At 53.7% G+C, this 14,655-nt stretch overlaps 6 protein-coding genes across 6 annotated transcripts; 2 read left to right on the forward strand and 4 right to left on the reverse strand.

Annotated features, from left to right (window-relative positions):
• Positions 1-81: 81 nt before the first annotated feature.
• BO87DRAFT_374748 (pyruvate transporter MPC1) lies at positions 82-1,362 on the reverse strand. Its single transcript, XM_025622858.1, has 4 exons — positions 1,216-1,362; positions 932-1,004; positions 610-768; positions 82-534 (listed from the first exon to the last, which is right to left on the reverse strand). Exons 1-4 carry the CDS (start codon positions 1,286-1,288, stop codon positions 462-464), a joined length of 378 nt encoding a protein of 125 aa, XP_025481879.1. The 5' UTR covers positions 1,289-1,362; the 3' UTR covers positions 82-461.
• A 213-nt stretch (positions 1,363-1,575) lies between these two features.
• BO87DRAFT_374749 (small nuclear ribonucleoprotein-associated protein) lies at positions 1,576-3,035 on the reverse strand. Its single transcript, XM_025622859.1, has 6 exons — positions 2,840-3,035; positions 2,743-2,751; positions 2,615-2,686; positions 2,114-2,540; positions 2,012-2,056; positions 1,576-1,956 (listed from the first exon to the last, which is right to left on the reverse strand). Exons 1-6 carry the CDS (start codon positions 2,864-2,866, stop codon positions 1,874-1,876), a joined length of 663 nt encoding a protein of 220 aa, XP_025481880.1. The 5' UTR covers positions 2,867-3,035; the 3' UTR covers positions 1,576-1,873.
• A 113-nt stretch (positions 3,036-3,148) lies between these two features.
• Positions 3,149-4,123, forward strand: BO87DRAFT_238550 (60S ribosomal protein uL5). The gene is made up of 4 exons (XM_025618822.1): positions 3,149-3,224; positions 3,334-3,481; positions 3,601-3,850; positions 3,960-4,123. Exons 1-4 carry the CDS (start codon positions 3,222-3,224, stop codon positions 4,084-4,086), a joined length of 528 nt encoding a protein of 175 aa, XP_025481881.1. The 5' UTR covers positions 3,149-3,221; the 3' UTR covers positions 4,087-4,123.
• Positions 4,124-5,069: 946 nt separating this feature from the next.
• Positions 5,070-5,588, reverse strand: BO87DRAFT_424054 (uncharacterized protein; the record flags this gene model as incomplete). The annotated part of the gene is made up of 2 exons (XM_025627206.1): positions 5,070-5,318; positions 5,427-5,588. 2 exons carry the CDS (start codon positions 5,586-5,588, stop codon positions 5,070-5,072), a joined length of 411 nt encoding a protein of 136 aa, XP_025481882.1.
• Positions 5,589-7,059: 1,471 nt separating this feature from the next.
• Positions 7,060-9,052, forward strand: BO87DRAFT_330547 (putative carboxylesterase). The gene is made up of 4 exons (XM_025620304.1): positions 7,060-7,496; positions 7,551-7,574; positions 7,644-7,922; positions 7,982-9,052. The coding sequence occupies exons 1-4, from the start codon at positions 7,157-7,159 to the stop codon at positions 8,971-8,973; spliced, it is 1,635 nt and encodes a 544-aa protein (XP_025481883.1). The 5' UTR covers positions 7,060-7,156; the 3' UTR covers positions 8,974-9,052.
• A 33-nt stretch (positions 9,053-9,085) lies between these two features.
• BO87DRAFT_354849 (pyruvate carboxylase) lies at positions 9,086-13,449 on the reverse strand. The gene is made up of 2 exons (XM_025621301.1): positions 9,510-13,449; positions 9,086-9,450 (listed from the first exon to the last, which is right to left on the reverse strand). The coding sequence occupies exons 1-2, from the start codon at positions 12,978-12,980 to the stop codon at positions 9,343-9,345; spliced, it is 3,579 nt and encodes a 1,192-aa protein (XP_025481884.1). The 5' UTR covers positions 12,981-13,449; the 3' UTR covers positions 9,086-9,342.
• Positions 13,450-14,655: the final 1,206 nt, after the last annotated feature.

A 14,655-nucleotide genomic window follows, 5' to 3' on the forward strand; every position in this document is an offset into this window, starting at 1 on the left:
TTGACCTTGTCCATCTTCCCTTCTAAGCAGATAACACTTACTCAAATAAATGAAGTCGACTAAACAAAGCTTTACCAGATCATCAATGTCTAAACCTTGTTGATGCGCAAAAACAAAAGCCTATATACAGAAAACCCCGGCATGCCCAGCTGCTAGATACAAAGATATCTCATAGTCAACAGCAGAAAACCCAACCCCCCCACCAAACAAAACTACCAATCCCAGCGCCACTATTAATAATACAAGTGGCTGGAGCCGTCATCTTGCCCCATATCTTACCTGGATCATCCCTCAACGTACAGGTCTCACATTGATTTGGCGATTTGATTCATGATATTGTGGTATTGTCTACTTAAATGGGTAGGTGGGCAGGCAATGCTGCTGAAGACGTATGGGGTATTCATAAGCCGCGCAGCAAGCGGGATGAGGCGATAAAGTCGAGAAAAGGAAGATGACGTCGTTTAAGCGCCAGCCTCGGTGGCATTTTTGCCCTGCTTGGCGGCCTCGGCGAGCTGAGCTTCACGGCCTCCCCAGCTGTTGATGCGAAAGTCAGCATTATCCTTTCATGTCTCAATGAGGGTGGGAAGAAAGAGCCATTTTGTGACGTACTTCCAGTAGTTCAGGTAGCGGTATCCTTGGGTAAGCTGGGCGGAGAAGTTGACGGCGTGGCAGGCGAACAGGAGGTAGTTCTTGGGGGAGACGGCAAGGGCGTAGCGCATGAAAGTGCCCGAGTAGACAACGAGAGCACCGGTCATTTGGCCGGAGATACTGTGTAGATAGAATGACAGTTAGCAAACATATTATTGGTTAAGAGGGTGCTGGCATGTTCGTCTGGGCTATCCCGATAAGCTCTCAAAGCTTGATTCGATGTGCAGGGTATATTCAGGAAAGGAACTCCGCGGAGCGAGGGGAGGTAATTGTAGCGACGTACATTTCAGGGTCCTTCTGAGTGTCCATCACCGCCGCAATGGGAATACCGAAGTTGGAGGCAGGGCCCCAGAAGTCTAGTTAAGATCATTGTTAGCCAAGAGAAATTGCTTTTTATGAACCAGATTTGGCTAAGTAAGAGCTTCGTGTTCGTGACCGAAAACATGTGCTGAAAGGATTCATTGAAGTTGCTCATCAACCCCTTCAGAACATGTCTTACGGCAGACATTCTTGTCGGCCGATCTCGGTCAGGAACACGGAGAGGGTAACGGTGAGGATTGAACGTACGGGTAGAGCAGAAGTAATCCAGGGCCTTGTTAGACCGGATCTTCGCATTGATTGCCTTGATTGCAGCGGCCATTTTGACGACTCGAAGGCTTGGACTAAAGTGAGGGAGTGGAGAGTTGATCAGAGGAGAGTACGCAGGGCCGAGCGGTTTGCTTTCCTCACTCCGTCACCTGCAGTCCGCGCCGGGCGGAGTTACCCGGAGACGGTCACGTGCACTATATCCCTGCGAAGTCGTTGGTTGAATCGGACCTGCTAGGTGCTTACTGCGTACTACTAGGCTAAATCTACACCTGCAGCTGTCCAATCGCCGTAGAATTGAAGTATAGTCTTACATGAAACAGAGAAATTAAAGGCTTCAAACCCTCATTAGGATTCACTAATACAATTGAGTGCTCGAAATACATCTAGCATTACTTCTGTCGGTCCTATCCTTATTTCGGTCGACCTTTTCTTTTGTCAGGGCATTCCCTGCATCCGCACACGCCGCAACGCCTTTGCCTGGTAAAACCCGGGGTGCTATGCCTATTCGTCTGAGGTTCGTCAAATAGGCGACTAATGGGAAGTGAATATTGTTCGCTTGATTCGTAGTTCGAAGTATCTGCCATGCCGGTGTCATGGCCAGGTTGCAAGCCATCATGCTGCTGCACATACTATCAAATCACCGTCCACCAAAGCCGGGTGGAGGGAATCCGCGGCCCTGTCCAGGGGGCTGGAATCCCGGTGGGGGTTGGAAAGCACCCGCTACAACAGCCTCAGTTAGCTCATGAACCATAACGCGTAATCTTAGGATACTTACGAGGAGCACCCTGAGGCGCGAATCCCGGGGGAGGAGCGAAGCCAGCTGATAGCTTATGTCAGTAACCATGTTCAACCATTGAGCTCGAAAGTGCAAACTTACGAGGTCCACCAGGGGCACCACCACGACCAGCGAAGCCCGGAGGGGGAACTCCAGGGAAACCACCACCAGGAGGGAAACCAGGGAAACCGCCGGGCGGCGGGGGAGGGCCACCAACACCCGCGGCAGGGCCTCCCAGACCGACCGGCAGACCACGTCCAGCGGGTTTGCTAATTCCAGGGCCAGCTGCGAGAGTGGCAGCTGCGGCAGCTGCACCAGGGCCAGCAGTACCAAGTCGGGCAGAGGGATCGGCGGGAGGAGGTCCATCAACGGAGCAAGAGACGACATGTGTACCGCGAACAATGGTAAGACCCAGGGTGCGCTTTTCTTCGGCTTCGACAAGAGGTGCGTTGGTCGAACCGGCGGCGGGCTTGGACTTGCGCTTGACGCGACGGAATTCTTCTGTATCGGCGAGGACAAGGTTCATGTGCTAAGTGACTGCGTCAGCGACCGGCATACTACAAGTATTATCCGATGGCCACTGAAGGGCCCGGGGATATATACCTTATCGAAAGCGAGCATCTGTCCCGTCATCTGTCGGCCATCATTGAGGGTGACTCTCATCCGATAGTTGATCTGAGGATAATGTCAGGTTTGACGCGCGAGTAAAATATGTACTGTCAGTAACTTACGAGGTTTTGCTATCAGAATAAAGAGAATGAGTTAGCCACGCGAACATGGGTATACAAGCTGATATCAACAGCAAAGGGAAGAATCCGATCAACTCACCATCTTGCCCTGCTTATTAGCCGCCATGTTGGGCTATGAATGCGCACGAGTGCGACTTGAGTAAAACCAAAGAATTGTTTTGTGAGATGGTAGAAGGGGTAATCTTCTACTTAATCGTCACTTTGTCCTTACTGAGCTGTCGCGCTCGGAGTGAAGGTCGGTCGAGGTCTGCAACACTTTCTCCAAGCGGCACCAGCTCGACTTGCTACGGGTCGGAGGTCCATGAGGCGCGGCTCTGCGGCTTGGCGCCAGTCGACCGCGCCAAGCCACTAAGGGCTCTCGCTTCCCACTTTCAACCCACACATTTCCCTTTTACACACTTTTCGATCCTTGAGTTTCTTCCAACCAACCAGTCGACCAGTTCACGCCAAAAGCAGTCGCCATGGTATGTTGCCCATCGCCAATACACTTTTCAGCATTGATATAAACCCGATCCTCGAGACTCCGAAAATTCCCTAAACAAATTTTTTTCTAACATTTTTGTCGCCATGCAGTCGGAATCCAAGGACAAGTCCGCCAACCCTATGCGCGAGCTGCGCATCCAGAAGCTCGTGCTCAACATCTCCGTCGGCGAGTCTGGTGACAGACTTACTCGCGCTGCTAAGGTGCTCGAGCAGCTGAGCGGTCAGACTCCGGTCTACAGTAAGAACGCCCGAACCCGATGAATCCGAGAATTTCGAATACGAAGCAGCCGAGGAAGGAGGATATGATAACTGTGACATGGAATGGATGGCTGATGGGATGATTTTTTCAACGTTTAGGCAAGGCCCGTTACACCGTCCGTACCTTCGGTATCCGTCGTAACGAGAAGATCTCCGTCCACGTTACCGTCCGTGGCCCCAAGGCCGAGGAGATCCTTGAGCGTGGTCTTAAGGTCAAGGAGTACGAGCTCCGCAAGCGCAACTTCTCCGAGACCGGTAACTTCGGTTTCGGTATCTCCGAGCACATCGATCTGGGTATCAAGTACGACCCCGGTATCGGTATCTACGGCATGGACTTCTACTGCTGCATGTGAGTGCACTCCAACCTCTACGCAGTCCTAGTTCGACAGATCCATCGGTGTCGATCCAGGTCGAGCAGGACAACATCCAGGCATCAGGAACTGACTCGGAATTACTAGGACCCGCCCTGGTGAGCGTGTCGCCAAGCGCCGCCGCTGCAAGGCCCGTATCGGCTCCCAGCACCGTATCACCCAGAACGAGACCATCAAGTGGTTCAAGAACCGCTTCGACGGTATCGTCCGGTAAATGCCCTCATCCACGGGGTCTTCAGGAGGGAAAGCTCCGGGTTTGTGTTTATGATGAATCGATCAAAAAATGGTCAGAAAAGGAGGCAGGCGTTCTTGAAAATCATTATCGCTCTGCTCTGAAATATGGCTTTTCTACCACGGCATGAGGTTAGGCGTGTTAGAGATATCAAATTCCCAAATTTTTCATACGCATCCACTTTTCTCAATGAAGGCTTCACGAAGGGTGATGATTTCCGCATAACCATTGATGAAAGGTCTCCCATGATGCTTTTGCTGTGTTTTGCCACTTGTACCACTTTCAACACACAGTGGTGCTATAGTGTGCATTTGGCCTGAAACTCATCTCTCTGAGATTGAGTGTTTCCTTTTGCGAGATGTGCTTCTAGCATTATTCTCTGCTACCCCAGGACTGATGCTTTAGAAACATGGGTCTCAACACCCTGTTTCTGTGCTCAGTCTCGGCCTCGTAGTGGTATCTTTGAAAACTCTTTTGAGTAGATAAGCCGACCGACTCGTAGCAGCCAAACTGGCTATTGACCGACCGCGCTTGTAGAGTCTAGCCCAATACCCCGGGTCTCACTAGTACTACTGATTGCCGCTCGACAGGCATGCTACCAAGTTTTTGATGGGGAAATTCTCTGTGAAACAGCTTAGGTTTGGGTCCAAGGTCCTAATTACGTACCAATTTTGGCATGTATAGTTTGGGGCTGGCGAATCTTGCGACCGCAGAACCCCGCATTCTACTTATCCCTTACGATTCAAATGTGCTATCAAGCAAACGCTAGTCAAATTATGTTTGTTGACTATTACAGTAGTCATCATACGTACATGCAACATAAGTTCGTCGAGATAGCATAGCTATACCTCGCCTGACTTGACTAAGTAGCAACAATATTCGCATAAATCACTGAGGGGTCTGGCCCCTCACGTACAACATTTCCGATGTCATAGCATTTCATCAAAGAAGGGAATTAGTTGGGATTATTTACTACCTCCTCTCGTGTATCCATCCCACCACTTGGCGAAGAATCCGCCCTGCTGTCCCTGCTCGTTCCAGCTTTCACGGCGTGTATTGAAAGTCTGGTCCGTAGAGTTGCGCTTCTGGCTTGTCAGACTCTCAAACAGGCTGGACGCGCCATGGCCGGTTGAGCGTCTTCTGTCCCCAACGCTGGGGGGAGGGCTGTTGCTCAGATTGGCAGAGTTGGAAGACATATCCGATGAATCAGAGCCCTTCATATACAGAACGGTTAGTTAGTGCAGATGCTAGGAGTGTGAAGGTTCCAATCATAAGGCTGAAGTCAAGTGCTTGGGATGATGGCAAAAACTGTTCAGACATACGCGTCTGTCGGAAGTGGCAGTGGCAGCGGTGGTAGTAGGGATCGAAGGTCGACGGTAGGTCTCAGGAGGACCTCCTCGCACCCAGACATTGAGATGCTCGTAGCGATCACCGACAGTGCCATGCCAATGGCGGGGAGACTGGGGCTGTTGGTTGTTGCTCATGGTTCCTCTTCTCTTGTACTTCTTCGTTCGCGATGATATCGAAGGAGCAGTATCAACTGCGTGCTTCGTAAGTTGAAGTGAGGATGTGATCCATAGGAAAAGGGACTAAACAGGTGCATGTGTATGGCAAACAACCACAGGTGAATAGCAGCCAAATCGATCACGGACTATGGTTACATAGCTCTTTCATCATGTAACCGGGAGGCTCCGGTGTCATCTCAACGACAGATAATCAAAGAAAAAGAGTCCAGCTGATCGATATTGAAGAGGGCGAACTCGAAATCAAGACTTCAACTTACCGGTTAGCTTATTTGCAGTGTGTCCTCGATACAGGAGTTGTTTTTACCGATCAGAGCAAATACCCGGGACGACAGCAGCTCCTTATAAGAGATTCCCAAAGTAAGAGAGGGGTAAGTCAGCCACCCTCCGAGTGCTGTGAACCAGACCCTGGGTATGATGATGCAGCAAAAGGCAGGCCCATAGGTCTGAGGGGGCAAAAGTACGTCCATGAACCAATAATGGGCAGTAATGGCTTGGGGACCCCGGTCCTAGGATTGCAAAAGCTTCCTTGACAACGGCAATGATTCATCATCTCTGGGAAATCGTATACGTCGATCCACGGATAATTTCCAAAATGTCACAAGTTATTTGGGATTAATCAGCTCTCTTAGGCGGAAACAATCCAATAAAACGATGTGCAGATTTGGTCGTGTGCCAATGGAATTCATCCATGATGGCTTGACGTCAGGTGCTCTGCCAAATGCGGGGATCGAAGAGTAACTGCGCAGAGAGAAAAAGTACCGTCTGTCTCTTCCTGTGAAGCATCAATATCTGCACTGTGTCTAGAAATTATTTATCTTCAATGAGCGGGGTAATGGGCAACTAACTAGCTGAGGATATATTTGATGGCATCTGTCATCTATTCGAAAATAGCGCAGCATACAATGGAGGTGTTGAACCGTATAACACACAGACTTGGGACCCCGAAATGAAACATCATCATAGGCACTGGCTTAGCATATGTGTACAGCGTACAGATGCATCAGAAGCTAGAGGAAAAGACATGGCCGAGGAGCAGGCCATCACTCCATCCTACTGCTGACCTATAATTTAATGCCTCAGGCAACTAGCGGCATCCAAATCTGGGGCCGAAGCGGAATGATTTCGGCTTCCCCGCGGGCCGCTTTGATATGCCTCGCCCATCTTGACCGTTTATTATGGTTCAGCGTCCGCGTTTCCCCCTTACATTTCCGCTATATCTTATCATTCTATAGGCTATATTTGCCGACGATTTAGCAAACATGTCAATTATCTCAGGATTCGTCAATTCTTCCCCTGAGTCTCCACCGCCTGCCAAGATTTCGGCCATCGGGACCCTTATCATGCGCTAAAGACGCGAGCGCCCTCCCCCTCGTGCGGAGATGCCGTCGGTCAGAACGGCCCTTTCTGGGGCTATATCTATCCATGGAACCTCGTGTGCCATAGCTTTCGACCATTTCTCACTCTCTATTATACCACAAGAGCTCTAAGACCGCCCGCCATATATATATTCATTCTCCCAGCCCACAATGGCACTTCTAGAGACATTTGGTCATCCCTACCTGAAGTCCCTGGCCCATCGTGGCTACATTCAGGGCACCACTCTGCACTCAAAAGCGACTAACCAGCCCCTGTGTCACTACTTCGGATCTGTCCGATATGCCCTTCCTCCTCCTGAAAGATGGCGTCGGGCCCGGAAGCTCCCCGAATCCTATTCCTACGGCACCAAAGACCAACCCGCCCCTTGCGACAAAGATGCTGCTGTTTGTCCGCAGCCCAGCTTCATGGGTCGTCCGTACACGAAGGGGTTCACAGAGGACTGCTTTGAGGCCAGCGTGTGGGTACCACTGGGAGAGGCCCCCAAGGGAGGTAAGTAACGCGATCCTCGACACATCAGCCGAAGCTAATAAAATGATCCTATAGGTTGGCCGGTTCTTTTCTTCATCCGTATGCGCGCCCCTCTGAAAGTGCCTACAATCCATTCCCTGACCTGATACTGATGATTACACATCTTAGACGGAGGCTGGCTACAATTCGGCCACCCGAACGGGTTCTCCGCCGCAGCCCTACTAGGTGATGCTGGACTCAACGCCATTGTCGTCCTTCCAGCCTACCGGCTGAACGTCTTCGGTTTCTTATACTCCTCGGAGATCGGGAAGGACGCCTCCTCCGTAGGCGAAACAGCAGGCAACCACGGCTTCTGGGACCAGCGTCTAGCCCTAGAATGGACGAGGGACAACATCAGCCTCTTCGGCGGCAACCCATCCCAGATCACCGTCTCCGGATACTCAGCCGGTGAGTTGCCTTTTCACCCCCTCTCCCTATATGCGAAGCCCCAAAACTAACCCAACCAGGCGCCTACTCAACATTCTACCAACTCGCCTACGACCTCCAATTCCCTGCCTCCCAAGCAATAATCAAACAAGCCTGCATCTGGTCCAACGCCGCCGCCGTACAGCCCAAGTCTCCAGCCTCCGCCCAAGAACAATTCGATCAACTCCTCTCAGCCCTAAACATCCCCAGCACCCTCCCCTGGGCCGAAAAGATCTCCCATCTCCGATCCCTCTCCTCCCAAACCCTCCTCGACGCCGCCATGAGCGTGCAACTAAACCAATACCGCCCGACCTCCGACTCGGCCTTCATCCAACCCACCCTCTTCAACTCCCTCGACAGCGGAGCCTTCGCGCGCGCCCTCACCGCACGCAACGTGCGCATCATGCTCGGCGAATGCCGCGACGAGCGACACCTCTACGCCGCCTGGTTCCCACCACAAGCCGACAGTCTCTCCGCTCTCCATTCCAGACTTCTCGCAGATTACCCGCGCCACGTCGTGGACACGCTCATGAAGCTCCACTACCCGGACGGCAAGTTACCATCGTGCTGTGAGAACTGGGACAATGATGCCTTCGGGCGGGTGTATGCCAAGATGCAGGTGCATGATATGCAGCGCGGGCTGATTCATGCTCTTGCTAGTGGCGGGGCGGGACATTTGCTTTATCGGTATCGGATTGAGTGGCGGGCTAAGTGTGTGGATGCCAATATTCCGCCCGACTGGGAGGTTACGCATTCTAGTGATTACCCGATTTGGTTCTGGGGGAATGGACATGTGTTGGAGCCGGAGGAGAAGGGTGTTATTCGGCGGGCTTTGATGGATACGTTTATTAGGTTTGTTCATGGGGAGGGGGATGTGAAGTGGGGTACGACGCATCATCGGGAGATGAGGACCTTGAAGCCTGATGGGTCGGTTGAGATTGTACAGGATACTGCGCTTTGGGATGAGGCGATGCGCGTCTGGAAGGCTTTGCGGGAGGTGGGAGAGCCGGAGGCTTCTGCTGCAAAGCTCTAAAGGATGGGGTTCAATGCTTCTGAGAAATTGGAGGTTGGCCTTGATTCTGTATATATCGCACGATGTCTATATATGCTGCATCTACTAGAGACTACGAATGTCTGGAAGAATGCTTTAGAATCAGTTGTCATTCATATGTTCAACATAGTATGTCCCTGACAACCATTGATCGTAAATAAGCTGTGGCATAAATATGGAAATAACCCAATCCCAACCCAAAATATTTCATAAACATAACAGACGCTCTAATCTAAAAGAAGAATATTGGCATAGTGTCCTTGTTCAGCGTGAGGAAAAATAAGCCGGTCGCAAGGACATCAACATCGACATTAGCTTTTCAAACATTGCCGTCATAACGGTGTTACTCTTCTAGGCCTTGACGATCTTGCACACGAGATCCTGGCCATCCACCGAGTCACCTTCCTTGACCAGCAAGCTGGAGACCTTGCCACTGTGGGGAGCAGAGATAACCATTTCCTATTGAATGTTAGCGGCCGATCTTGACTTTTGATTGATAGTCCTAGGGTTGCACATACCATCTTCATGGCGCTCAGAACGGCAATCGGGTCACCCTTCTTGACTTCCAAGCCGTCGTGGACACGGATCTCAACAACCACACCGCTCATAGGAGCACCGACCTGGCTGCTGTCACCCAGCTCGGCCTTGGGGCGGGCAGTATTCTCGACGGATGCCTTCTTGTCGTCCACACTAACCTGACGAACCTCACCGTTGACTTCGTAGAAGACCTCGCGCTGACCGGTCTGCTCGGAGAGGGGACCGATGGCCAACAGCTTCAGGATCAGCACCTTACCCTTCTCCAGCTCGACGTGGAATTCCTCGCCGATCTCGGGCTTGGCCAAGAAGTAACGCGTGGGCAGGACGGACAGATCACCGAACTTGGCGACGAACTTCTTGTAATCCTCGAAGACCTTGGGGTACATGGCATAGCTGGCCACGTCGTACTCGGTGGCTGCGCCATAGTTCTCCCGGATCTGGCTCTTGATCTTGGCCAGGTCAAGGGGCTCCAGGTACAGACCAGGGCGCTTGTCGAGCTTGCGACGGTCACGCAGAGCGCGAGAGCGCAGAGGCTCGGGGAATCCACCGTAGGGCTGGCCCATGAGACCCTCGAGGAACTCCAGCACGGAACCGGGAAAGTCAAGCTCGCCGGCGCGGGCAATCACATCTTCAGCGGTCAACTTGTTCGAGACCATGAACTGAGCCAAGTCACCGACGACCTTGGAAGTGGGAGTGACCTTGACAACATCGCCCAAAAGATCGTTGGCAGACTCGTAGGCCTTCTTCGTCTCAGCCCACTGCTGGCCCAGACCAAGCTGGCTGGCCTGGAAGATCAGGTTGGTCAACTGACCACCGGGGATCTCGTGCTCGTAGACCTCGGGGTCGGGACCGGTCAGACCCGCCTCGAAGGGCGAGTACAGGAGACGCAGCTGGGCCCAGTAGGTGTCAAGGGCGCGCACCTGGGACGAGTTGAGGCCAGGGTCGTGCTCGGTTCCCTCGAGAGAAGCGAGGATAGCACCAATGCTGGGCTGGGAGGTCATGCCGGAAAGACTGTCGGTGGCAGCATCAACAGCATCAGCACCGGCCTGAGCGCAAGCAATCATAGAAGCCACACCGGTACCAGCGGAGTCGTGGGTGTGAACGTGGATGGGAAGGTCAGGGTAGCGCTCGCGGATGGAGCCGATCAGCAGACGAGCAGCCTGGGGCTTCAGCACACCAGCCATGTCCTTGATACCCAAGACGTGGGGCTTGAACTGAACCACCTTGTCGACAAGGTCGAGGTAGTAAGGCAGGTTGTACTTCTTGCTGGGGTTGAGCATGTCACCACTGTAGCAAATAGTAGCCTCAACAACACCCTCAGCAGCGTGAACAGCCTTAATGCCGACCTCGAGCTGGTCAACGTCGTTGAGAGCATCGAAGACACGGAAGATGTCAACACCGCACTTCTTGGCCTGCTTACAGAAGTGGTAGATGGCGTTGTCAGGGAGGGAAGAGTAGGCAACACCGTTGGCACCACGGAGCAACATCTGGAAGGGGATGTTGGGAACGGCCTTGCGCAGCTTGCGAAGACGGTCCCAGGGGTCCTCGTACAGGAAGCGCATGGCGACATCGAAGGTGGCACCACCCCAGCATTCCAAACTGTAGGCGTTGGCGAGGGCGTGGCTAGTCTCGTGGGCGATGTTCAGGAGGTCAATGGTACGCACACGAGTGGCCAGCAGCGACTGGTGGGCGTCACGCCAGGTGGTATCCATGATCAAGCAGCCCTTGTTGGCACGCACAGCGCGGGCGAAAGCCTCGGGACCCTCGCTGTCCAAGATCTGCTTCCATCCCTTGGTGGCGGGGACAGAGACGTCGAGGGGCTTGCCGGCAGCGTCATGCAGGATGGGCTTGATGATATCGCCCTTGAGCTTGGGCTCGCCCATCTGGCCCTTGATGCTGCTGCCGTTGACAGCCACATCACCCAGGTAAGCCAGCAGCTTCTGGGCACGGTTCTGACTGCCGACAAGAGCGAACAGCTCGGGAGTGTCATCAATGAACGTGGTCCAGCAGGTACCGTCCACGAACACGGGGTGACTCAGAAGGGAAGTGAGGAAAGGAATGTTGGTCTTGACACCACGGATACGGAACTCGACCAAGGCACGAACGACCTTGCGGCGGGCAATTTCGTAGGTGGAACCACGGCAGGTACACTTGACCAACATGGAGTCGTAGTGAGGAGTGATGATGGCACCGGCAAAACCGTTTCCACCATCCAGACGGACACCGTTACCACCGGCAGAGCGGTAGACCTCGATCTTACCGGTGTCGGGGGAGAAGCCCTTGGAGGGGTCCTCGGTGGTGATACGGCACTGAATAGCGAATCCACGAGTGGAGATGCGGTCCTGGGTCAGGCCCAGCTGTTCCAGGGTAGCACCAGCCGCAATCTGGATCTGAGCAGCAACGATATCAATGCCCGTGATCTCTTCGGTGATAGTGTGCTCGACCTGGATACGGGGGTTGATCTCAATGAAGTAGTAGCGGTTCTGCTGGTCGACCAGGAACTCTGCAGTACCGGCGTTGCGGTAGTTGACCGACTTGGCCAGCTTGACGGCATCAGCCAGGATGCGGTCACGGACATCGGCAGGCAGATCCTTGGCCGGGGCAATCTCAACGACCTTCTGGTGACGACGCTGGACGGAGCAGTCACGCTCGAACAGGTGGACGACGTTGCCGTGGTTGTCACCCAGCAGCTGGACTTCAATGTGCTTGGGGCGGTCGAGGAAACGCTCAACGAAGACGGTGCCGTTGCCAAAGGCAGAGCGGGCCTCGGAGGTGGCACGCTCGAAGGAGTCACGCAGTTCGGCCTGGTCGCGGACGACACGCATACCACGACCACCACCACCGAAGGCGGCCTTGATAATGATGGGGAAGCCGTAGGTGTCGGTGAAGGCCTTGACCTCCTCGTAGCGCTCGACAGGGCCCGGGGTACCGGGCACGACGGGCACGTCGCAGCGGATAGCCAGCTGACGGGCGGAGACCTTGTCACCAAGGCTCTCGATGGTCTGGGGGGTAGGGCCGACGAAAACCATGCCGTGCTGCTCCACCTTGCGGGCAAACTCGGCATTCTCGGACAGGAAACCATAACCCGGATGGATCAGGTGCACACCATGCTCAAGAGCAATCTTGACGATCTCATCAATGGCCAAGTAGGCCCCGACCGGTGTATATTGACCGCGCTTGCCGATCATGTAGGCCTCATCGGCCTTCTGACGGTGCATGGAGAGACGGTCCTCGTGGGAGTAGACGGCGACAGTCTGCAGGGACAGCTCGTGGGCCGTCCGGAAGATACGAATGGGGATTTCACCACGGTTGGCAACAAGGATCTTCTGGAACTGCATGATGGCCGAATTGGCACGCAGACGGGTGTGGACAGAGTCCCTGTGCTGGTCATGGTGGTCATCGATGAACTCGGTGTCATCGACCGCCTCCTCGGGCTGACGGGGAGCAGCCATGGCGGGCGGGGGGTGTGTGTGTGTGTGTGTTTGTTGATAAGGATGGATAAGGGTGGGAGGGGGAGGGTGGGGAGCTAGAGTATAGGAAGGGAAGATGGAGAGCTATTCAGAGGAGATCTAGATGAAAGAGAGAAGGCACAGGGAGCTGGGGATGAAGGGAAATATAGTATACGAGTTAGCCGAATGATCCAATGATGCTCGGAAGAAAAAAAAGCAAGCCAGAAAACGGAGCAGTGATACGTTGGCGTGAGTCACCTGGGGAGAAGGTGCTTCCGGGGAAGAAAAAGGCCCGGTTTCGGAACGGGAAAGCGTGGGAGAGCGCGGGGAAATCGTGGGAGGATTAGGGAACTCAATTGGAGGGATCCGGCGACTTACCCGACGGGAAAAGGAGGATGAGGAGGAGGGGAAGGACCTCAAGAGGATGATGCGCGTGAGGAGAGGGAGAGAGAGATGGACAGAGAGGAATGAGATGAGAAAGTTGGGAGGAAGAAGAGGGGAGGGAGGAGGAGAGGAGGGCATAGAAGTACTTGGGGATGATGACCCTCATCCAGCGGCAGCCCGGCAAGCCAAAGCAGAGGAGCGGAGGGGCAGGTCAGCGCAAGGCGGAGGAGGGGATCCCGGACGGGCGATGACGCTGCGGCACGATTGGCAGGCGGTACTGTAATCAGATTACACCGCTGGGCCCTGGACGGTAAGCTATCGCCATAGTAAAGTAGCACCAGTCCAGAGCGCAGTTGGTAATTTCATTACGGCGCTAGTGGACGCCCCCCCCCCCCCCCCCCCCCGCCCGAGAAGCTCGACCTTCACCGGCACACCGGGCTGCAGCATGTGGGATGGTGACCCATGGAATGTCATGCTCGGCCTGTCTTGTCTGGCTCTGTCCATTTGACTTCTGCTCTTTTTTGCTTCTCTTGGGTAGGGTTGCAGTGCCTCCGTTCGTCCGGATTCATTGGCTGTCAGAAAGATTACAGTTTGGTGGGGGGTTGTCGTCCATTCGCAGTTGGATCATCGCCATGGACGCTCGGTCAATGGATTGTTTCCCGCGTGAATCCCTGGCGGCAATGATGGCTTTTCTTACGTCTGCACGCTATGTAGCTACCTACCATTCACACACTCTCTCCAGCATCACTCTCACATCTATACCGAAAATGCATCGGGTAGTTCAGGCGTCGCGTTCTCTTCCTTACCTCGGGTGCTCGGGCTAATTCATGCCTGCCAGAGCTCATGGAGCGTTCCAAGCTCGGGAAAGACGTTTCGTCAAGGTTACCTAGCAACATCGGCCTCTCCTGCCCTGATATCATGTAGCCGTCTGTAAACGAACCAAAACCCAGACCTTCCCCACCGTATCTCCGGCGATAGGCGACGGGGATCTTCATCCAGAAGCTGGCAAGAATCATCCGAGCGAGAGCACGCCAGCCCCCCAGTCAGTCCAGCCCAGTGTGCGTACTTTGTGACCGAGCCATGCATCGTGCCCTCTTTGCACCGATTCAGCCCTCAACCAAATTGCATCTATCAGCTTGGCAGTTTCTGCGATCGTCGCACCATGGGCCATCGATGCGAGGCGCTTCGGTGGATGGTAAGTCCAGGCCAAGCTCATAATTTCTTAAAATGATTTTACTAAACGATCCCCCCAACGTTGTCTGTGATCTACCTCGGCCAAGCTGGAACTATTTGC

The sequence above is a fragment of the Aspergillus neoniger genome (assembly GCF_003184625.1).
Source record: "Aspergillus neoniger CBS 115656 unplaced genomic scaffold BO87scaffold_9, whole genome shotgun sequence".
NCBI lineage: Eukaryota > Fungi > Ascomycota > Eurotiomycetes > Eurotiales > Aspergillaceae > Aspergillus > Aspergillus neoniger.

Excerpts from the sequence above, each read along its gene's own strand:
- BO87DRAFT_238550 (XM_025618822.1), top strand. Across the intron at positions 3,482-3,600 it reads CGGTCAGACTCCGGTCTACA|GCAAGGCCCGTTACACCGTC; the intron begins GTAAGAACGCCC and ends TTCAACGTTTAG. Across the intron at positions 3,851-3,959 it reads ATGGACTTCTACTGCTGCAT|GACCCGCCCTGGTGAGCGTG; the intron begins GTGAGTGCACTC and ends CGGAATTACTAG.
- BO87DRAFT_330547 (XM_025620304.1), top strand. The coding sequence starts at position 7,157 with ATGGCACTTCTAGAGACATTTGGTCATCCCTACCTGAAGTCCCTGGCC. Across the intron at positions 7,497-7,550 it reads GGGAGAGGCCCCCAAGGGAG|GTTGGCCGGTTCTTTTCTTC; the intron begins GTAAGTAACGCG and ends ATGATCCTATAG. Across the intron at positions 7,923-7,981 it reads CGTCTCCGGATACTCAGCCG|GCGCCTACTCAACATTCTAC; the intron begins GTGAGTTGCCTT and ends TAACCCAACCAG.
- BO87DRAFT_374749 (XM_025622859.1), bottom strand. The coding sequence starts at position 2,866 with ATGGCGGCTAATAAGCAGGGCAAGATG. Across the intron at positions 2,057-2,113 it reads TGGTGCCCCTGGTGGACCTC|CTGGCTTCGCTCCTCCCCCG; the intron begins GTAAGTTTGCAC and ends ATAAGCTATCAG. Across the intron at positions 1,957-2,011 it reads CGCGCCTCAGGGTGCTCCTC|CGGGTGCTTTCCAACCCCCA; the intron begins GTAAGTATCCTA and ends AGGCTGTTGTAG.
- BO87DRAFT_354849 (XM_025621301.1), bottom strand. The coding sequence starts at position 12,980 with ATGGCTGCTCCCCGTCAGCCCGAGGAGGCGGTCGATGACACCGAGTTC. Across the intron at positions 9,451-9,509 it reads TTCTGAGCGCCATGAAGATG|GAAATGGTTATCTCTGCTCC; the intron begins GTATGTGCAACC and ends AACATTCAATAG.
- BO87DRAFT_374748 (XM_025622858.1), bottom strand. The coding sequence starts at position 1,288 with ATGGCCGCTGCAATCAAGGCAATCAATGCGAAGATCCGGTCTAACAAG. Across the intron at positions 1,005-1,215 it reads GGATTACTTCTGCTCTACCC|ACTTCTGGGGCCCTGCCTCC; the intron begins GTACGTTCAATC and ends GATCTTAACTAG. Across the intron at positions 535-609 it reads CGCTACCTGAACTACTGGAA|CTGGGGAGGCCGTGAAGCTC; the intron begins GTACGTCACAAA and ends TCGCATCAACAG.